This window comes from Salmo salar, chromosome 17 (assembly GCF_965601325.2).
Source record: "Salmo salar chromosome 17, fSalSal1, whole genome shotgun sequence".
Classification (NCBI taxonomy): domain Eukaryota; kingdom Metazoa; phylum Chordata; class Actinopteri; order Salmoniformes; family Salmonidae; genus Salmo; species Salmo salar.
The window spans coordinates 83,304,078-83,328,285 of NC_138307.1; the positions used below are offsets into that span (position 1 = coordinate 83,304,078).

Sequence of the window (24,208 nt, forward strand, 5' to 3'; positions counted from 1 at the left end):
CTGTCATCTCTGTCCTGACTCACATCCTCTCATCTCTACCTGTTCACCTGTCATCTCTGTCCTAACTCACATCCTCTCATCTCTACCTGTTCACCTGTCATCTCTGTCCAACTCACATCCTCTCATCTCTACCTGTTCACCTATCATCTCTGTCCTGACCCATGTCCTCTCATCTCTACCTGTTCACCTATCATCTCTGTCCTGACTCACATCCTCTCATCTCTACCTGTTCACCTATCATCTCTGTCCTGACTCACGTCCTCTCATCTCTACCTGTTCACCTGTCATCTCTGTCCTGACTCACGTCCTCTCATCTCTACCTGTTCACCTATCATCTCTGTCCTAACTCACATCCTCTCATCTCTACCTGTTCACCTGTCATCTCTGTCCTGACTCACATCCTCTCATCTCTACCTGTTCACCTGTCATCTCTGTCCTGACTCACATCCTCTCATCTCTACCTGTTCACCTATCATCTCTGTCCTAACTCACATCCTCTCATCTCTACCTGTTCACCTGTCATCTCTGTCCTAACTCACATCCTCTCATCGCTACCTGTTCACCTATCATCTCTGTCCTGACTCACATCCTCTCATCTCTACCTGTTCACCTATCATCTCTGTCCTGACTCACATCCTCTCATCTCTACCTGTTCACCTATCATCTCTGTCCTGACTCACATCCTCTCATCTCTACCTGTTCACCTGTCATCTCTGTCCTGACTCACATCCTCTCATCTCTACCTGTTCACCTATCATCTCTGTCCTGACCCACGTTCTCTCATCTCTACCTGTTCACCTATCATCTCTGTCCTAACTCACATCCTCTCATCTCTACCTGTTCACCAATCATCTCTGTCCTAACTCACATCCTCTCACCTCTACCTGTTGACCTATCATCTCTGTCCTGACTCACGTCCTCTCATCTCTACCTGTTCACCTGTCATCTCTGTCCTGACTCACGTCCTCTCATCTCTACCTGTTCACCTATCATCTCTGTCCTGACTCACATCCTCTCATCTCTACCTGTTCACCTGTCATCTCTGTCCTGACTCACATCCTCTCATCTCTACCTGTTCACCTATCATCTCTGTCCTAACTCACATCCTCTCATCTCTACCTGTTCACCTGTCATCTCTGTCCTAACTCACATCCTCTCATCTCTACCTGTTCACCTATCATCTCTGTCCTGACTCGCATCCTCTCATCTCTACCTGTTCACCTATCATCTCTGTCCTGACTCACATCCTCTCATCTCTACCTGTTCACCTATCATCTCTGTCCAACTCACATCCTCTCATCTCTACCTGTTCACCTGTCATCTCTGTCCTGACCCATCTATCATCTATCATCTCTGTCCTGACTCACGTCCTCTCATCTCTACCTGTTCACCTATCATCTCTGTCCAACTCACATCCTCTCATCTCTACCTGTTCACCTGTCATCTCTGTCCTGACTCACGTCCTCTCATCTCTACCTGTTCACCTATCATCTCTGTCCTGACTCACGTCCTCTCATCTCTACCTGTTCACCTATCATCTCTGTCCTGACTCACATCCTCTCATCTCTACCTGTTCACCTATCATCTCTGTCCTGACTCACATCCTCTCATCTCTACCTGTTCACCTGTCATCTCTGTCCTGACCCATCTATCATCTATCATCTCTGTCCTGACTCACGTCCTCTCATCTCTACCTGTTCACCTATCATCTCTGTCCTAACTCACATCCTCTCATCTCTACCTGTTCACCTATCATCTCTGTCCTGACTCACATCCTCTCATCTCTACCTGTTCACCTATCATCTCTGTCCTGACTCACGTCCTCTCATCTCTACCTGTTCACCTGTCATCTCTGTCCTGACCCATCTATCATCTATCATCTCTGTCCTGACTCACGTCCTCTCATCTCTACCTGTTCACCTATCATCTCTGTCCTGACTCACATCCTCTCATCTCTACCTGTTCACCTATCATCTCTGTCCTAACTCACATCCTCTCATCTCTACCTGTTCACCTATCATCTCTGTCCTAACTCACATCCTCTCATCTCTACCTGTTCACCTGTCATCTCTGTCCTAACTCACATCCTCTCATCTCTACCTGTTCACCTATCATCTCTGTCCTGACTCACATCCTCTCATCTCTACCTGTTCACCTGTCATCTCTGTCCTGACTCACATCCTCTCATCTCTACCTGTTCACCTGTCATCTCTGTCCTGACTCACATCCTCTCATCTCTACCTGTTCACCTGTCATCTCTGTCCTAACTCACATCCTCTCATCTCTACCTGTTCACCTGTCATCTCTGTCCAACTCACATCCTCTCATCTCTACCTGTTCACCTATCATCTCTGTCCTGACCCATGTCCTCTCATCTCTACCTGTTCACCTATCATCTCTGTCCTGACTCACATCCTCTCATCTCTACCTGTTCACCTATCATCTCTGTCCTGACTCACGTCCTCTCATCTCTACCTGTTCACCTGTCATCTCTGTCCTGACCCATCTATCATCTATCATCTCTGTCCTGACTCACGTCCTCTCATCTCTACCTGTTCACCTATAATCTCTGTCCTGACTCACATCCTCTCATCTCTACCTGTTCACCTGTCATCTCTGTCCTAACTCACATCCTCTCATCTCTACCTGTTCACCTGTCATCTCTGTCCTGACTCACATCCTCTCATCTCTACCTGTTCACCTGTCATCTCTGTCCTGACCCACGTTCTCTCATCTCTACCTGTTCACCTGTCATCTCTGTCCTGACCCACATCCTCTCATCTCTGTCCTGACCCATCTATCATCTCTGTCCTCACCCACATCCTCTCATCTCTACCTGTTCACCTATCATCTCTGTCCTGACTCACATCCTCTCATCTCTACCTGTTCACCTGTCATCTCTGTCCTGACCCACGTCCTCTCATCTCTACCTGTTCACCTATCATCTCTGTCCTAACTCACATCCTCTCATCTCTACCTGTTCACCTGTCATCTCTGTCCTGACCCATGTCCTCTCATCTCTACCTGTTCACCTATCGTCTCTGTCCAACTGACGTCCATTAATCCCAGTCAGCTCAGTGTCTTCTTCAGTCTCCTGACGTCCGTTAATCCCAGTTAGCTCAGTGTTTTCTACAGTCTCCTGACGTCCATTAATCCCAGTCAGCTCAGTGTTTTCTTCAGTTTCCTGACGTCCGTTAATCCCAGTTAGCTCAGTGTCTTCTTCAGTCTCCTGACGTCCATTAATCCCAGTTAGCTCAGTGTCTTCTTCAGTCTCCTGACGTCCATTAATCCCAGTTAGCTCAGTGTCTTCTTCAGTCTCCTGACGTCCGTTAATCCCAGTTAGCTCAGTGTGTTCTTCAGTCTCCTGACGTCCGTTAATCCCAGTTAGCTCAGCGTGTTCTTCAGTCTCCTGACGTCCGTTAATCCCAGTTAGCTCAGTGTCTTCTTCAGTCTCCTGACGTCCGTTAATCCCAGTTAGCTCAGTGTGTTCCTCAGTCTCCTGACGTCCATTAATCCCAGTTAGCTCAGTGTGTTCTTCAGTCTCCTGACGTCCGTTAATCCCAGTTAGCTCAGTGTGTTCTTCAGTCTCCTGACGTCCGTTAATCCTGTTGTTAAATGGCTTCATGTTTTACATGCTTTTCTTCCTGTCCTAGTCTGAGGATAACAGGTCTTCTGTATGACTCAGTGTCTGCTCCCAAATTACACCCTATTCTCTATATATTGCGCCTCTTTGCTCTGGTCAAAAGTAGTGCTCTATATAGGGAATAGGGTGCCGTTTGGGACACATCAGTGTGTATTTCAGTATATTAAAGACAAGCATGAGCCACCTGTTTAGATTCATTTACTAAAGCTGTGTGGGCGTCTAGAATGGGAATCTGCCTCACAGCCTGCAACCTTCTACAATCTCATTTATTAACGCACCTTCCCTTTTCTCGCTCCATCTCTCTCTCTCTCTCTCTCTCTCTCTCTCTCTCTCTCTCCATCGTTCTCTTCCTCTCTTTTGTCTCTACAGACTGTACAGTTTGTTCAGGGGATTTTCGTGGAGAAATATGACCCGACAATAGAAGACTCATACAGAAAGGTAAGTCAAGTATTGCTATCTTCCCTTGACATCATCATTTAGTGGCCCCCTGGCCCTGTGACATCATCATTTAGTGGCCCCCTGGCCCTGTGACATCAACATTTAGTGGCCCCCTGGCCTTGTGACATCATCATTTAGTGGCCCCCTGGCCCTGTGACATCATCATTGGTGGCCCCCTGTCCCTGTGACATCATCATTTAGTGCCCCCCTGGCCCTGTGACATCATCATTAGTGCCCCCTGGCCCTGTGACATCATCATTAGTGGCCCCCTGGCCCTGTGACATCATCATTAGTGCCCCCTGGCCCTGTGACATCATCATTAGTGCCCCCCTGGCCCTGTGCACTATGTAGGTAATACGGGAACATTAGACGTAAACACGTTCAACTCTGCTGCTGTCTGTGTCGTCTCCATGGTTACAGAGTACTGGGTGTTTGGTAGGCTATTCAGTGAGCTGAAACACAATGTAGCAGATTGGAATATAATGGAGATACCGTAAAACTTCAATTAAACCCCCATTCTTAAATAGCTGCCTGTCCCTTTAATAGCCAGGCAACAGCATACATTTCAGCAAAGACAGGACTGTTACAGAGGTACTGAGACGGGACTGTTACGGAGGCGCTGAGACAGACGGGACTGTTACGGAGGCGCTGAGACGGACGGGACTGTTACGGAGGCGCTGAGACGGACGGGACTGTTACGGAGGCGCTGAGACGAACGGGACTGTTACGGAGGTACTGAGACGGACACGACTGTTACGGAGGTACTGAGACGGGACTGTTACGGAGGCGCTGAGACGGACGGGACTGTTACGGAGGTACTGAGACGGACGGGACTGTTACGGAGGTACTGAGACGGACGGGACTGTTACGGAGGTGCTGAGACGGACGGGACTGTTACAGAGGTGCTGAGACGGGACTGTTACGGAGGTGCTGAGACGGGACTGTTACGGAGGCGCTGAGACGGACGGGACTGTTACGGAGGCGCTGAGACGGACGGGACTGTTACGGAGGTACTGAGACGGGACTGTTACAGAGGTACTGAGACAGGACTGTTACGGAGGCGCTGAGACGGGACTGTTACGGAGGCGCTGAGACGGGACTGTTACGGAGGCGCTGAGACGGACGGGACTGTTACAGAGGTACTGAGACGGGACTGTTACGGAGGCGCTGAGACGTTCGGGACTGTTACGGAGGCGCTGAGACGGACGGGACTGTTACGGAGGTACTGAGACGGACGGGACTGTTACGGAGGCGCTGAGACGGGACTGTTACGGAGGTACTGAGACGGACGGGACTGTTACGGAGGCGCTGAGACGGGACTGTTACGGAGGCGCTGAGACGGACGGGACTGTTACGGAGGCGCTGAGACAGACGGGACTGTTACGGAGGCGCTGAGACAGACGGGACTGTTACGGAGGCGCTGAGACAGACGGGACTGTTACGGAGGCGCTGAGACAGACGGGACTGTTACGGAGGTACTGAGACAGACGGGACTGTTACGGAGGCGCTGAGACGGACGGGACTGTTACGGAGGTACTGAGACGGGACTGTTACGGAGGCGCTGAGACGGACGGGACTGTTACGGAGGTACTGAGACGGACGAGACTGTTACGGAGGTGCTGAGACGGACGGGACTGTTACAGAGGTGCTGAGACGGGACTGTTACGGAGGTACTGAGACGGGACTGTTACGGAGGCGCTGAGACGGACGGGACTGTTACGGAGGCGCTGAGACGGACGGGACTGTTACAGAGGTACTGAGACGGGACTGTTACAGAGGTACTGAGACAGGACTGTTACGGAGGCGCTGAGACGGGACTGTTACGGAGGCGCTGAGACGTTCGGGACTGTTACGGAGGCGCTGAGACGGACGGGACTGTTACGGAGGCACTGAGACGGACGGGACTGTTACGGAGGCGCTGAGACAGACGGGACTGTTACGGAGGCGCTGAGACAGACGGGACTGTTACGGAGGCGCTGAGACGGGACTGTTACGGAGGCGCTGAGACGGGACTGTTACGGAGGCGCTGAGACGGGACTGTTACGGAGGCGCTGAGACGGGACTGTTACGGAGGCACTGAGACGGACGGGACTGTTACGGAGGTACTGAGACGGGACTGTTACGGAGGTACTGAGACGGGACTGTTACGGAGGCGCTGAGACGGGACTGTTACGGAGGCGCTGAGACGGGACTGTTACGGAGGTACTGAGACGGGACTGTTACGGAGGTGCTGAGACGGGACTGTTACGGAGGCGCTGAGACGGGACTGTTACGGAGGCACTGAGACAGACGGGACTGTTACGGAGGTACTGAGACGGACGGGACTGTTACGGAGGCGCTGAGACGGGACTGTTACGGAGGCGCTGAGACGGGACTGTTACGGAGGCGCTGAGACGGGACTGTTACGGAGGCGCTGAGACGGACGGGACTGTTACGGAGGCGCTGAGACGGACGGGACTGTTACGGAGGCGCTGAGACGGACGGGACTGTTACGGAGGCGCTGAGACGGACGGGACTGTTACGGAGGCGCTGAGACGGGACTGTTACGGAGGCGCTGAGACGGGACTGTTACGGAGGCGCTGAGACGGACGGGACTGTTAAGGAGGCGCTGAGACGGACGGGACTGTTACGGAGGCGCTGAGACAGACGGGACTGTTACGGAGGCGCTGAGACAGACGGGACTGTTACGGAGGCGCTGAGACAGACGGGACTGTTACGGAGGCGCTGAGACGGACGGGACTGTTACGGAGGCGCTGAGACGGACGGGACTGTTACGGAGGCGCTGAGACGGACGGGACTGTTACGGAGGCGCTGAGACGGACGGGACTGTTACGGAGGCGCTGAGACGGACGGGACTGTTACGGAGGCGCTGAGACGGACGGGACTGTTACGGAGGCGCTGAGACGGGACTGTTACGGAGGCGCTGAGACGGACGGGACTGTTACGGAGGCGCTGAGACGGACGGGACTGTTACGGAGGCGCTGAGACGGACGGGACTGTTACGGAGGCGCTGAGACGGACGGGACTGTTACGGAGGCGCTGAGACGGACGGGACTGTTACGGAGGCGCTGAGACGGGACTGTTACGGAGGCGCTGAGACGGACGGGACTGTTACAGAGGCGCTGAGACGGGACTGTTACAGAGGCGCTGAGACGGACTGTTACGGAGGCGCTGAGACAGACGGGACTGTTACGGAGGCGGTGAGACAGACGGGACTGTTACGGAGGCGCTGAGACAGACGGGACTGTTACGGAGGCGCTGAGACAGACGGGACTGTTACGGAGGCGCTGAGACAGACGGGACTGTTACGGAGGCGCTGAGACGTTCTTACTACAGAAAGGAGAGGAGGGGAGCAGCTGAAACATAGACAGGAAGTGGAAATCCCGTCTGTTTGACCAGGATCATCATTACAGTGCAGCTGTTTCCTTTAGAGGTTAATGCTGTTGACAGACAGTGACATCAGCAGTAATCAGAGTGACTGACTAGTAAAGTAATTCCCCCCTGTGTCAGTACAGAGGTCAAGGTGGTCTTAGCCTGGTCCCAGATCTGTTTTTGTCGACTCCCTATGTTCATTGAGACGGACGGGACTGTTACAGAGGTACTGAGACGGGACTGTTACGGAGGCGCTGAGACGTTCGGGACTGTTACGGAGGCGCTGAGACGGACGGGACTGTTACGGAGGTACTGAGACGGACGGGACTGTTACGGAGGCGCTGAGACGGGACTGTTACGGAGGTACTGAGACGGACGGGACTGTTACGGAGGCGCTGAGACGGGACTGTTACGGAGGCGCTGAGACGGACGGGACTGTTACGGAGGCGCTGAGACAGACGGGACTGTTACGGAGGCGCTGAGACAGACGGGACTGTTACGGAGGCGCTGAGACAGACGGGACTGTTACGGAGGCGCTGAGACAGACGGGACTGTTACGGAGGTACTGAGACAGACGGGACTGTTACGGAGGCGCTGAGACGGACGGGACTGTTACGGAGGTACTGAGACGGGACTGTTACGGAGGCGCTGAGACGGACGGGACTGTTACGGAGGTACTGAGACGGACGGGACTGTTACGGAGGTGCTGAGACGGACGGGACTGTTACAGAGGTGCTGAGACGGGACTGTTACGGAGGTACTGAGACGGGACTGTTACGGAGGCGCTGAGACGGACGGGACTGTTACGGAGGCGCTGAGACGGACGGGACTGTTACAGAGGTACTGAGACGGGACTGTTACAGAGGTACTGAGACAGGACTGTTACGGAGGCGCTGAGACGGGACTGTTACGGAGGCGCTGAGACGTTCGGGACTGTTACGGAGGCGCTGAGACGGACGGGACTGTTACGGAGGCACTGAGACGGACGGGACTGTTACGGAGGCGCTGAGACAGACGGGACTGTTACGGAGGCGCTGAGACAGACGGGACTGTTACGGAGGCGCTGAGACGGGACTGTTACGGAGGCGCTGAGACGGGACTGTTACGGAGGCGCTGAGACGGGACTGTTACGGAGGCGCTGAGACGGGACTGTTACGGAGGCACTGAGACGGACGGGACTGTTACGGAGGTACTGAGACGGGACTGTTACGGAGGTACTGAGACGGGACTGTTACGGAGGCGCTGAGACGGGACTGTTACGGAGGCGCTGAGACGGGACTGTTACGGAGGTACTGAGACGGGACTGTTACGGAGGTGCTGAGACGGGACTGTTACGGAGGCGCTGAGACGGGACTGTTACGGAGGCACTGAGACAGACGGGACTATTACGGAGGTACTGAGACGGACGGGACTGTTACGGAGGCGCTGAGACGGGACTGTTACGGAGGCGCTGAGACGGGACTGTTACGGAGGCGCTGAGACGGGACTGTTACGGAGGCGCTGAGACGGACGGGACTGTTACGGAGGCGCTGAGACGGACGGGACTGTTACGGAGGCGCTGAGACGGACGGGACTGTTACGGAGGCGCTGAGACGGACGGGACTGTTACGGAGGCGCTGAGACGGGACTGTTACGGAGGCGCTGAGACGGGACTGTTACGGAGGCGCTGAGACGGACGGGACTGTTAAGGAGGCGCTGAGACGGACGGGACTGTTACGGAGGCGCTGAGACAGACGGGACTGTTACGGAGGCGCTGAGACAGACGGGACTGTTACGGAGGCGCTGAGACGGACGGGACTGTTACGGAGGCGCTGAGACGGACGGGACTGTTACGGAGGCGCTGAGACGGACGGGACTGTTACGGAGGCGCTGAGACGGACGGGACTGTTACGGAGGCGCTGAGACGGACGGGACTGTTACGGAGGCGCTGAGACGGACGGGACTGTTACGGAGGCGCTGAGACGGGACTGTTACGGAGGCGCTGAGACGGACGGGACTGTTACGGAGGCGCTGAGACGGACGGGACTGTTACGGAGGCGCTGAGACGGACGGGACTGTTACGGAGGCGCTGAGACGGACGGGACTGTTACGGAGGCGCTGAGACGGACGGGACTGTTACGGAGGCGCTGAGACGGGACTGTTACGGAGGCGCTGAGACGGACGGGACTGTTACAGAGGCGCTGAGACGGGACTGTTACAGAGGCGCTGAGACGGGACTGTTACGGAGGCGGTGAGACAGACGGGACTGTTACGGAGGCGCTGAGACGGGACTGTTACGGAGGCGGTGAGACAGACGGGACTGTTACGGAGGCGCTGAGACAGACGGGACTGTTACGGAGGCGCTGAGACAGACGGGACTGTTACGGAGGCGCTGAGACAGACGGGACTGTTACGGAGGCGCTGAGACGTTCTTACTACAGAAAGGAGAGGAGGGGAGCAGCTGAAACATAGACAGGAAGTGGAAATCCCGTCTGTTTGACCAGGATCATCATTACAGTGCAGCTGTTTCCTTTAGAGGTTAATGCTGTTGACAGACAGTGACATCAGCAGTAATCAGAGTGACTGACTAGTAAAGTAATTCCCCCCTGTGTCAGTACAGAGGTCAAGGTGGTCTTAGCCTGGTCCCAGATCTGTTTTTGTCGACTCCCTATGTTCATTGAGACTGTAAGAGTTGGCAAGACGGATTACAAACAGATCTGGGACCAGGCTGTAGATGGTCCAGTTCTAGAGCCTTCTCAGTCAGATCTGTAGTGAGTCCCCACTGTCCAGTGGCTGAACCAACGGCCTCACCGCAGGCTTCCCCTCTCGTTGGTCATAAATGGAACGACCCCCCCCCCCCCTCCCCATTAGGAGCCTGGTGGAAGTAATGGACTGAACAAAGGTGTGGGCCCAGCGGGGGTGGAGGAGGGTAATTACAGTGGAGTACCACAGGCCTGGAAGTCACTGAGAGAGATTTTGGGTCAAGGTGGAGGGATGGAGGGAGGGGGGATAAGAGAATGTAATTGTTTCAGATGTACTTCTAATAATGCCTTTTTCTCTCTCTCTGTCTCTCTCTGTCTCTCTTGGTCTCTCTCTCTCTGTCTCTGTCTTTCTCTCTGTCTGTCTCTCTCTCTCTCGGTCTCTCTCTCTCTGTCTCTCTCTCTCTGTCTCTCTTGGTCTCTCTCTCTCTGTCTCTGTCTTTCTCTCTGTCTCTCTCGGTCTCTCTCTCTCTGTCTCTCTCTCTCTGTCTCTCTCTCTCTCTCTCTCTCTCTCTCTCTCTCTCTCTCTCTCTCTCTCTCTCTCTCTCTGGCTCTCTCTCTGCCTCTCTCTCTCTGGCTCTCTCTCTGCCTCTCTCTCTCTGCCTCTCTCTCTGTCTCTCTCTCTCTCTCTCTGTCTCTCTCTCTGTCTGTCTCTCTCTGTCTCTCTCTCTCTGTCTCTCTCTCTGCAGCAAGTGGAGGTGGACGGGCAGCAGTGTATGCTGGAGATTCTGGACACTGCAGGGACGGTAAGAGACCTACAGGAGGGTTGGAGGAGGAGGGGGAAGGGGTTATGGTAGACTTACAGGAGGAGTTATGGTAGACTTACAGGAGGAGGAGGAGTTATGGTAGACTTACAGGAGGAGGAGGAGTTATGGTAGACTTACAGGAGGAGGAGGAGTTATGGTAGACTTACAGGAGGAGGAGGGGTTATGGTAGACTTACAGGAGGAGGAGGAGTTATGGTAGACCTAGAGGAGGAGAAGAAGGAGTTATGGTAGACTTACAGGAGGAGGGGTTATGGTAGACTTACAGGAGGAGGAGGGGTTATGGTAGACTTACAGGAGGAGTTATGGTAGACTTACAGGAGGAGTTATGGTAGACTTACAGGAGGAGGAGGAGTTATGGTAGACTTACAGGAGGAGGAGGAGTTATGGTAGACTTACAGGAGGAAGAAGGGTTATGGTAGACTTACAGGAGGAGGAGGGGTTATGGTAGACTTACAGGAGGAGGAGGAGTTATGGTAGACTTACAGGAGGAGGAAGGGTTATGGTAGACTTACAGGAGGAGGAAGGGTTATGATAGACTTACAGGAGGAGGAGGGGTTATGGTAGACTTACAGGAGGAGGAGGGGTTATGGTAGACTTACAGGAGGAGGAGGAGTTATGGTAGACTTACAGGAGGAGGAGGAGTTATGGTAGACTTACAGGAGGAGGAAGGGTTATGGTAGACTTACAGGAGGAGGAGGGGTTATGGTAGACTTACAGGAGGAGGAGGAGTTATGGTAGACTTACAGGAGGAGGAGGGGTTATGGTAGACTTACAGGAGGGGTTATGGTAGACTTACAGGAGGAGGAGGGGTTATGGTAGACTTACAGGAGGAGGAGGAGTTATGGTAGACTTACAGGAGGAGGAGGAGTTATGGTAGACTTACAGGAGGAGGAAGGGTTATGGTAGACTTACAGGAGGAGGAGGGGTTATGGTAGACTTACAGGAGGAGGAGGAGTTATGGTAGACTTACAGGAGGAGGAGGGGTTATGGTAGACTTACAGGAGGGGTTATGGTAGACTTACAGGAGGGGTTATGGTAGACTTACAGGAGGGGTTATGGTAGACTTACAGGAGGAGGAGGGGTTATGGTAGACTTACAGGAGGAGGATGGGAGGGGTTATGGTAGACTTACAGGAGGAGGATGGGAGGGGTTATGGTAGACTTACAGGAGGAGGAGGAGTTATGGTAGACTTACAGGAGGAGGAGGGGAGGGGTTATGGTAGACTTACAGGAGGAGGAGGGGAGGGGTTATGGTAGACATACGAGATGGGGGTTTACTGAGAAATGCTTACTTCAGATTCATACAGTTCCACTGGGAACCATATTTACCATGACACAAGGAAGAGGAAAGGGATAAGGATGCTCTCGCTGCTTCCTCAAATCCCCTTCCTCTTCCGCTAGCTGAGGAGAGATGGATGGAGGAGACAGAGAGAGACAGACAGCGAGAGAGAGACAGCCCCCTGTGCTTCTCTGTGGTGGTGACAGGTGGCCAATGGTTTCCTTGGTCTCTCTGCACCCGATTGGCTCCAACCACACAGAGTTAGAGCCAAGATGGACGACAGTTTCTCAGTCCCCGTGACTGTTTACAACAGAGGCTTGGCAATGATAGAGAACGCCTCTCACACAACATAATCCAATCTAAACAAACAGATTCGCTTATCACGACTCCTTTTAAATATACCCTCAAAAAAAAAGATGTTAACTTATTTAAACCAAAATGACAAATCTGTGAAATGCATTTGTAAATTCAAGCTCAGAATCAGAACGTGTCATTCCAGTTGAATCTGGAGGAAAGGGTCAGTGCCAAAATCATGTTCCTGTGAATATGAAAGAAAGATACCGATAGAATCTCAGCTGGTGTTTCCCCCAATGAGTGGAACACTGTTGCTATGGCACCCTAATCCCTACATAGTGCACTACTTCTGACCAGGGCCCATATGGCTCTCTATCAAAAGTAGTGCACTATATAGGGAATAAGGTGCCGTTTGGGACTCAGGTCATGTGACCTTTTTAAAATGTGTTTCCTCTGTTTGGAAACAGATGCGTTTGACTCTCACGCTATTAACCACCGTTTTAACAGTACTGACAACAGATATCACTTGTGAATTGCAAAGACGACTGTGTGAGTCACCTGACCTCTGGTTTTGTTAAACGGCTTTGCGTTACTTTTGCACTCAGAGAATGGCAAGCACACACCACCTTTAGTCTGCAGTTCAAATAACACACACACACACCCACCTCCACCATCACACCCCCCTCCACCATCACACCCCCACCATCACACCTCCACCATCACACCCACCTTCACCATCACACCCCCACCATCACACCCCCACCATCACACCTCCACCATCACACCTCCACCATCACACCCCCACTCCTATCGCCCCGCCACGGTCGTCTCTAACAACACCTAATGGCCTTTGAGGTTCTGCCGTGTAAACAGTCACCTTAACGACGACGGTGGCTACCCCTCATTATGGTGACGCAGTGCGATGCAGCGGTGGTGTAAACAGTCACCTTAGCCTCCTCCTCCTCCACCACACTGTCTTCAGTATCTCTACTGTGATCAGCCTCCTCCTCCTCCACCACACTGTCTTCAGTATCTCTACTGTGATCAGCCTCCTCCTCCACCACACTGTCTTCAGTATCTCTACTGTGATCAGCCTCCTCCTCCACCACACTGTCTTCAGTATCTCTACTGTGATCAGCCTCCTCCTCCTCCACCACACTGTCTTCAGTATCTCTACTGTGATCAGCCTCCTCCTCCTCCACCACACTGTCTTCAGTATCTCTACTGTGATCAGCCTCCTCCTCCTCCACCACACTGCCTTCAGTATCTCTACTGTGATCAGCCTCCTCCTCCACCACACTGTCTTCAGTATCTCTACTGTGATCAGCCTCCTCCTCCTCCACCACACTGTCTTCAGTATCTCTACTGTGATCAGCCTCCTCCTCCACCACACTGTCTTCAGTATCTCTACTGTGATCAGCCTCCTCCTCCACCACACTGTCTTCAGTATCTCTACTGTGATCAGCCTCCTCCTCCACCACACTGTCTTCAGTATCTCTACTGTGATCAGCCTCCTCCTCCACCACACTGTCTTCAGTATCTCTACTGTGATCAGCCTCCTCCTTCTCCACCACACTGTCTTCAGTATCTCTACTGTGATCAGCCTCCTCCTCCTCCACACTGTCTTCAGTATCTCTACTGTGATCAGCCTCCTCCACCACACTGTCTTCAGTATCTCTACTGTGATCAGCCTCCTCCTCCTCCACACTGTCTTCAGTATCTCTACTGTGATCAGCCTCCTCCTCCACTACACTGTCTTCAGTATCTCTACTGTGATCAGCCTCCTCCTCCTCCACCACACTGTCTTCAGTATCTCTACTGTGATCAGCCTCCTCCTCCTCCACCACACTGTCTTCAGTATCTCTACTGTGATCAGCCTCCTCCTCCTCCACCACACTGTCTTCAGTATCTCTACTGTGATCAGCCTCCTCCTTCTCCACCACACTGTCTTCAGTATCTCTACTGTGATCAGCCTCCTCCTCCTCCACACTGTCTTCAGTATCTCTACTGTGATCAGCCTCCTCCACCACACTGTCTTCAGTATCTCTACTGTGATCAGCCTCCTCCTCCTCCACACTGTCTTCAGTATCTCTACTGTGATCAGCCTCCTCCTCCACCACACTGTCTTCAGTATCTCTACTGTGATCAGCCTCCTCCTCCACCACACTGTCTTCAGTATCTCTACTGTGATCAGCCTCCTCCTCCTCCACCACACTGTCTTCAGTATCTCTACTGTGATCAGCCTCCTCCTCCTCCACCACACTGTCTTCAGTATCTCTACTGTGATCAGCCTCCTCCTCCTCCACCACACTGCCTTCAGTATCTCTACTGTGATCAGCCTCCTCCTCCACCACACTGTCTTCAGTATCTCTACTGTGATCAGCCTCCTCCTCCTCCACCACACTGTCTTCAGTATCTCTACTGTGATCAGCCTCCTCCTCCACCACACTGTCTTCAGTATCTCTACTGTGATCAGCCTCCTCCTCCACCACACTGTCTTCAGTATCTCTACTGTGATCAGCCTCCTCCTCCACCACACTGTCTTCAGTATCTCTACTGTGATCAGCCTCCTCCTTCTCCACCACACTGTCTTCAGTATCTCTACTGTGATCAGCCTCCTCCTCCTCCACACTGTCTTCAGTATCTCTACTGTGATCAGCCTCCTCCACCACACTGTCTTCAGTATCTCTACTGTGATCAGCCTCCTCCTCCTCCACACTGTCTTCAGTATCTCTACTGTGATCAGCCTCCTCCTCCACCACACTGTCTTCAGTATCTCTACTGTGATCAGCCTCCTCCTCCTCCACCACACTGTCTTCAGTATCTCTACTGTGATCAGCCTCCTCCTCCTCCACACTGTCTTCAGTATCTCTACTGTGATCAGCCTCCTCCTCCTCCACACTGTCTTCAGTATCTCTACTGTGATCAGCCTCCTCCTCCACACTGTCTTCAGTATCTCTACTGTGCTCTTGTTAACTCAGTTGGAATGATACTGAGGCTCACCCCATCCAAGCCAGGTGATGGAAGTGTGCAGGGCAAGGCAAATATTTACACAAGATAAAGAGAAAAGCATTGGATGGATCCTTGCCTGTGTTATCATCCCTAATGACCAGGCTCTAGATGGGATCCTTGCCCGTGTTATCATCCCTAATGACCAGGCTCTAGATGGGATCCTTGCCCGTGTTATCATCCCTAATGACCAGGCTCTAGATGGGATCCTTGCCATGTTATCATCCCTAATGACCAGGCTTTAGATTGGATCCTTGCCTGTGTTATCATCCCTAATGACCAGGCTCTAGATGGGATCCTTGCCCGTGTTATCATCCCTAATGACCAGGCTCTAGATGGGATCCTTGCCCGTGTTATCATCCCTAATGACCAGGCTCTAGATGGGATCCTTGCCCGTGTTATCATCCCTAATGACCAGGCTCTAGATGGGATCCTTGCCATGTTATCATCCCTAATGACCAGGCTTTAGATTGGATCCTTGCCCGTGTTAACATCCCTAATGACCAGGCTCTAGATGGGATCCTTGCCCGTGTTATCATCCCTAATGACCAGGCTCTAGATGGGATCCTTGCCATGTTATCATCCCTAATGACCAGGCTTTAGATTGGATCCTTGCCTGTGTTATCATCCCTAATGACCAGGCTCTAGATGGGATCCTTGCCCGTGTTATCATCCCTAATGACCAGGCTCTAGATGGGATCCTTGCCCGTGTTATCATCCCTAATGACCAGGCTCTAGATGGGATCCTTGCCCGTGTTATCATCCCTAATGACCAGGCTCTAGATGGGATCCTTGCCATGTTATCATCCCTAATGACCAGGCTTTAGATTGGATCCTTGCCCGTGTTAACATCCCTAATGACCAGGCTCTAGATGGGATCCTTGCTCGTGTTATCATCCCTAATGACCAGGCTCTAGATGGGATCCTTGCCATGTTATCATCCCTAATGACCAGGCTCTAGATGGGATCCTTGCCCGTGTTATCATCCCTAATGACCAGGCTCTAGATGGGATCCTTGCCCGTGTTATCATCCCTAATGACCAGGCTCTAGATGGGATCCTTGCCCGTGTTATCATCCCTAATGACCAGGCTCTAGATGGGATCCTTGCCATGTTATCATCCCTAATGACCAGGCTTTAGATTGGATCCTTGCCCGTGTTAACATCCCTAATGACCAGGCTCTAGATGGGATCCTTGCTCGTGTTATCATCCCTAATGACCAGGCTCTAGATGGGATCCTTGCCATGTTATCATCCCTAATGACCAGGCTCTAGATGGGATCCTTGCCCGTGTTATCATCCCTAATGACCAGGCTCTAGATGGGATCCTTGCCATGTTATCATCCCTAATGACCAGGCTTTAGATGGGATCCTTGCCCATGTTATCATGACAGAGCATTAGATGGGATCCTTGCCCATGTTATCATCCCTAATGACCAGGCTATAGATGGGATCCTTGCCCATGTTATCATCCCTGATGACCAGGCTTTAGATGGGATCCTTGCCCATGTTATCATGACAGAGCATTAGATGGGATCCTTGCACATGTTATCACCCCAAATGATAAGCGTTTAGATTGGATCCTTGCCCATGTTATCACACCTAATGACCATGCTTTAGATTGGATCCTTGCCCATGTTATCACCCGTAATGACCAGGCATTAGATTGGATCCTTGCCCATGTTATCATCCCTAATGACCAGGCTTTAGATTGGATCCTTGCCCGTGTTATCACGCGTAATGACCAGGCATTAGATTGGATCCTTGCCCGTGTTATCACGCGTAATGACCAGGCATTAGATTGGATCCTTGCCCATGTTATCATGCGTAATGACCAGGCTTTAGATTGGATCCTTACCCATGTTATCACCCCTAATGACAAGTCTTTAGCTTCCTGTATGTCTCTCTCTCCTCCACAGGAACAATTCACAGCCATGAGAGATCTGTACATGAAGAATGGCCAGGGCTTTGCGTTAGTGTACTCCATCACAGCCCAGTCCACCTTCAACGATCTGCAAGACCTACGAGAACAGATCCTCCGAGTCAAAGACACTGACGATGTAAGTTATCACACACACATGCAGGGATGCACACACACACACACACACACACACACACACACACACACACACACACACACACACACACACACACACACACACACACACAGACACAGACACAGAAAAAGTCACAACTACACTACACTCACACATATACACTGAGATCCTAGGAGAGCAGATGGCATGCTGCTACCTTAGGCAGATGGAATGCTGCTACCTTGGTAAGATGGAATTCTGCTACCTTGGTAAGATGGAATTGTTCTACCTTGGGGAGATGGAATTCTTCTACCTTGGGGAGATGGCATTCTTCTACCTTGGGGAGATGGAAGCCTCTACCTTGGGGAGATGGCATACTTCTACCTTGGGGAGATGGCATTCTTCTACCTTGGGAGATGGAAGGCTTCTACCTTGGGGAGATGGCATACCTCTACCTTGGGGAGATGGCATCCCTCTACCTTGGGGAGATGGCATTCTTCTACCTTGGGAGATGGAAGGCTTCTACCTTGGGGAGATGGCATTCTACTACCTTGGGGAGATGGCATACTTCTACCTTGGGGAGATGGCATTCTACTACCTTGGGAAGATGGAATGCTTCTACCTTGGGGAGATGGCATACTTCTACCTTGGGGAGATGGCATTCTTCTACCTTGGGAGATGGAAGGCTTCTACCTTGGGGAGATGGCATACTTCTACCTTGGGGAGATGGCATTCTTCTACCTTGGGAGATGGAATTGTTCTACCTTGGGAAGATGGAATGTGTGTGTTCCTGCCCATACATGTACACCTTGATGCAGAATGCCTGGGCTTCAGGCCGGGTCACACGGGGTTAAAACGCAGTTACACAGGAAGTGGCCTTGGGCGTGCTTTCCTAGACCACTACAGACCAACTCTCCATGTCTAGAGACTAGACCACTACAGACCAACTCTCCATGTCTAGAGACTAGAGGGAGGCTACAGACCAACTCTCCATGTCTAGAGACTAGAGGGAGGTTACAGACCAACTCTCCATGTCTAGAGACTAGAGGGAGGTTACAGACCAACTCTCCATGTCTAGAGACTAGAGGGAGGTTACAGACCAACTCTCCATGTCTAGAGACTAGAGGGAGGTTACAGACCAACTCTCCATGTCTAGAGACTAGACCACTACAGACCAACTCTCCATGTCTAGAGACTAGACCACTACAGACCAACTCTCCATGTCTAGAGACTAGAGGGAGGCTACAGACCAACTCTCCATGTCTAGAGACTAGAGGGAGGCTACAGACCAACTCTCCATGTCTAGAGACTAGACCACTACAGACCAACTCTCCATGTCTAGAGACTAGAGGGAGGTTAGAGACCAACTCTCCATGTCTAGAGACTAGAGGGAGGTTACAGACCAACTCTCCATGTCTAGAGACTAGAGGGAGGTTACAGACCAACTCTCCATGTCTAGAGACTAGAGGGAGGCTACAGACCAACTCTCCATGTCTAGAGACTAGAGGGAGGTTACAGACCAACTCTCCATGTCTAGAGACTAGAGGGAGGCTACAGACCAACTCTCCATGTCTAGAGACTAGAGGGAGGCTACAGACCAACTCTCCATGTCTAGAGACTAGAGGGAGGTTACAGACCAACTCTCCATGTCTAGAGACTAGACCACTACAGACCAACTCTCCATGTCTAGAGACTAGAGGGAGGTTACAGACCAACTCTCCATGTCTAGAGACTAGACCACTACAGACCAACTCTCCATGTCTAGAGACTAGAGGGAGGCTACAGACCAACTCTCCATGTCTAGAGACTAGAGGGAGGCTACAGACCAACTCTCCATGTCTAGAGACTAGAGGGATGCTACAGACCAACTCTCCATGTCTAGAGACTAGAGGGAGGCTACAGACCAACTCTCCATGTCTAGAGACTAGAGGGAGGTTACAGACCAACTCTCCATGTCTAGAGACTAGAGGGAGGTTACAGACCAACTCTCCATGTCTAGAGACTAGAGGGAGGTTACAGACCAACTCTCCATGTCTAGAGACTAGAGGGAGGTTACAGACCAACTCTCCATGTCTAGAGACTAGACCACTACAGACCAACTCTCCATGTCTAGAGACTAGACCACTACAGACCAACTCTCCATGTCTAGAGACTAGAGGGAGGCTACAGACCAACTCTCCATGTCTAGAGACTAGAGGGAGGCTACAGACCAACTCTCCATGTCTAGAGACTAGACCACTACAGACCAACTCTCCATGTCTAGAGACTAGAGGGAGGTTAGAGACCAACTCTCCATGTCTAGAGACTAGAGGGAGGTTACAGACCAACTCTCCATGTCTAGAGACTAGAGGGAGGTTACAGACCAACTCTCCATGTCTAGAGACTAGAGGGAGGCTACAGACCAACTCTCCATGTCTAGAGACTAGAGGGAGGTTACAGACCAACTCTCCATGTCTAGAGACTAGAGGGAGGCTACAGACCAACTCTCCATGTCTAGAGACTAGAGGGAGGCTACAGACCAACTCTCCATGTCTAGAGACTAGAGGGAGGTTACAGACCAACTCTCCATGTCTAGAGACTAGACCACTACAGACCAACTCTCCATGTCTAGAGACTAGAGGGAGGTTACAGACCAACTCTCCATGTCTAGAGACTAGACCACTACAGACCAACTCTCCATGTCTAGAGACTAGAGGGAGGCTACAGACCAACTCTCCATGTCTAGAGACTAGAGGGAGGTTACAGACCAACTCTCCATGTCTAGAGACTAGAGGGAGGCTACAGACCAACTCTCCATGTCTAGAGACTAGACCACTACAGACCAACTCTCCATGTCTAGAGACTAGACCACTACAGACCAACTCTCCATGTCTAGAGACTAGAGGGAGGTTACAGACCAACTCTCCATGTCTAGAGACTAGAGGGAGGTTACAGACCAACTCTCCATGTCTAGAGACTAGAGGGAGGTTACAGACCAACTCTCCATGTCTAGAGACTAGAGGGAGGTTACAGACCAACTCTCCATGTCTAGAGACTAGAGGGAGGCTACAGACCAACTCTCCATGTCTAGAGACTAGACCACTACAGACCAACTCTCCATGTCTAGAGACTAGACCACTACAGACCAACTCTCCATGTCTAGAGACTAGAGGGAGGCTACAGACCAACTCTCCATGTCTAGAGACTAGAGGGAGGTTACAGACCAACTCTCCATGTCTAGAGACTAGAGGGAGGTTACAGACCATCTCTCCATGTCTAGAGACTAGAGGGAGGCTACAGACCAACTCTCCATGTCTAGAGACTAGAGGGAGGCTACAGACCAACTCTCCATGTCTAGAGACTAGACCACTACAGACCAACTCTCCATGTCTAGAGACTAGAGGGAGGCTACAGACCAACTCTCCATGTCTAGAGACTAGAGGGAGGCTACAGACCAACTCTCCATGTCTAGAGACTAGACCACTACAGACCAACTCTCCATCTCTAGAGACTAGACCACTACAGACCAACTCTCCATGTCTAGAGACTAGACCACTACAGACCAACTCTCCATGTCTACAGACTAGAGGGAGGTTACAGACCAACTCTCCATGTCTAGAGACTAGAGGGAGGCTACAGACCAACTCTCCATGTCTAGAGACTAGAGGGAGGTTACAGACCAACTCTCCATGTCTAGAGACTAGAGGGAGGCTACAGACCAACTCTCCATGTCTAGAGACTAGAGGGAGGTTACAGACCAACTCTCCATGTCTAGAGACTAGACCACTACAGACCAACTCTCCATGTCTAGAGACTAGAGGGAGGCTACAGACCAACTCTCCATGTCTAGAGACTAGACCACTACAGACCAACTCTCCATGTCTAGAGACTAGAGGGAGGTTACAGACCAACTCTCCATGTCTAGAGACTAGACCACTACAGACCAACTCTCCATGTCTAGAGACTAGAGGGAGGCTACAGACCAACTCTCCATGTCTAGAGACTAGACCACTACAGACCAACTCTCCATCTCTAGAGACTAGACCACTACAGACCAACTCTCCATGTCTAGAGACTAGAGGGAGGTTACAGACCAACTCTCCATGTCTAGAGACTAGAGGGAGGTTACAGACCTCCCTGTGTGTTTCATTTCATTCCTCTCTCTCTCTCTCTACAGTAAACCAGGAGAGGATACTAACTCAGCTGTGTGTTTCATTTCATTCCTCTCTCTCTCTCTCTACAGTAAACCAGGAGAGGATACTAACTCAGCTGTGTGTTTCATTTCATTCCTCTCTCTCTCTACAGTAAACCAGGAGAGGATACTAACTCAGCTGTGTGTTTCATTTCATTCCTCTCTCTCTCTCTACAGTAAACCAGGAGAGGATACTAACTCAGCTGTGTGTTTCATTTCATTCCTCTCTCTCTCTCTACAGTAAACCAGGAGAGGATACTAACTCAGCTGTGTGTTTCATTTCATTCCTCTCTCTCTCTCTCTACAGTAAACCAGGAGAGGATACTAACTCAGCTGTGTGTTTCATTTCATTCCTCTCTCTCTCTCTACAGTAAACCAGGAGAGGATACTAACTCAGCTGTGTGTTTCATTTCATTCCTCTCTCTCTCTCTCTACAGTAAACCAGGAGAGGATACTAACTCAGCTGTGTGTTTCATTTCATTCCTCTCTCTCTCTCTACAGTAAACCAGGAGAGGATACTAACTCAGCTGTGTGTTTCATTTCATTCCTCTCTCTCTCTCTCTACAGTAAACCAGGAGAGGATACTAACTCAGCTGTGTGTTTCATTTCATTCCTCTCTCTCTCTCTCTCTACAATAAACCAGGAGAGGATACTAACTCAGCTGTGTGTTTCATTTCATTCCTCTCTCTCTCTCTCTACAGTAAACCAGGAGAGGATACTAACTCAGCTGTGTGTTTCATTTCATTCCTCTCTCTCTCTCTCTACAGTAAACCAGGAGAGGATACTAACTCAGCTGTGTGTTTCATTTCATTCCTCTCTCTCTCTCTCTACAGTAAACCAGGAGAGGATACTAACTCAGCTGTTTGTTTCATTTCATTCCTCTCTCTCTCTACAGTAAACCAGGAGAGGATACTAACTCAGCTGTGTGTTTCATTTCATTCCTCTCTCTCTCTCTCTACAGTAAACCAGGAGAGGATACTAACTCAGCTGTGTGTTTCATTTCATTCCTCTCTCTCTCTACAGTAAACCAGGAGAGGATACTAACTCAGCTGTGTGTTTCATTTCATTCCTCTCTCTCTCTCTCTACAGTAAACCAGGAGAGGATACTAACTCAGCTGTGTGTTTCATTTCATTCCTCTCTCTCTCTCTCTCTACAGTAAACCAGGAGAGGATACTAACTCAGCTGTGTGTTTCATTTCATTCCTCTCTCTCTCTCTCTACAGTAAACCAGGAGAGGATACTAACTCAGCTGTGTGTTTCATTTCATTCCTCTCTCTCTCTCTCTCTACAGTAAACCAGGAGAGGATACTAACTCAGCTGTGTGTTTCATTTCATTCCTCTCTCTCTCTCTCTACAGTAAACCAGGAGAGGATACTAACTCAGCTGTGTGTTTCATTTCATTCCTCTCTCTCTCTCTCTACAGTAAACCAGGAGAGGATACTAACTCAGCTGTGTGTTTCATTTCATTCCTCTCTCTCTCTCTCTCTACAGTAAACCAGGAGAGGATACTAACTCAGCTGTGTGTTTCATTTCATTCCTCTCTCTCTCTACAGTAAACCAGGAGAGGATACTAACTCAGCTGTGTGTTTCATTTCATTCCTCTCTCTCTCTCTCTACAGTAAACCAGGAGAGGATACTAACTCAGCTGTGTGTTTCATTTCATTCCTCTCTCTCTCTCTACAGTAAACCAGGAGAGGATACTAACTCAGCTGTGTGTTTCATTTCATTCCTCTCTCTCTCTCTCTACAGTAAACCAGGAGAGGATACTAACTCAGCTGTGTGTTTCATTTCATTCCTCTCTCTCTCTCTCTACAGTAAACCAGGAGAGGATACTAACTCAGCTGTGTGTTTCATTTCATTCCTCTCTCTCTCTCTCTACAGTAAACCAGGAGAGGATACTAACTCAGCTGTGTGTTTCATTTCATTCCTCTCTCTCTCTCTCTACAGTAAACCAGGAGAGGATACTAACTCAGCTGTGTGTTTCATTTCATTCCTCTCTCTCTCTACAGTAAACCAGGAGAGGATACTAACTCAGCTGTGTGTTTCATTTCATTCCTCTCTCTCTCTACAGTAAACCAGGAGAGGATACTAACTCAGCTGTGTGTTTCATTTCATTCCTCTCTCTCTCTCTCTACAGTAAACCAGGAGAGGATACTAACTCAGCTGTGTGTTTCATTTCATTCCTCTCTCTCTCTCTACAGTAAACCAGGAGAGGATACTAACTCAGCTGTGTGTTTCATTTCATTCCTCTCTCTCTCTCTCTACAGTAAACCAGGAGAGGATACTAACTCAGCTGAGCTTGTGGAAAAAGTAATTTTCTATAGAGCCTATGAATTCAACAACATAGCAAAAACCCTTCATACCTATCAAAGTGTTTCATGTGACCTAGAATAATATAAAACTTCTCTCTCCCCCCCTCCCTATATTATCTCCCTCTCTCTTTCCTGTCTCTACTCTTTTTTAC

The 24,208-nt window shown here is 50.8% G+C and overlaps 1 protein-coding gene across 1 annotated transcript in view; it reads left to right on the forward strand.

Moving 5' to 3' along the window:
• Nucleotides 1-24,208, forward strand: part of LOC106576640 (ras-related protein Rap-1b) — a 108,858-nt gene that overhangs the window by 72,706 nt on the left and 11,944 nt on the right. The window contains 3 exon segments of the mRNA XM_082964264.1: nucleotides 4,013-4,081; nucleotides 10,881-10,937; nucleotides 17,457-17,597. Of these exon segments, the coding sequence (XP_082820390.1) occupies nucleotides 4,013-4,081; nucleotides 10,881-10,937; nucleotides 17,457-17,597 (267 nt within the window).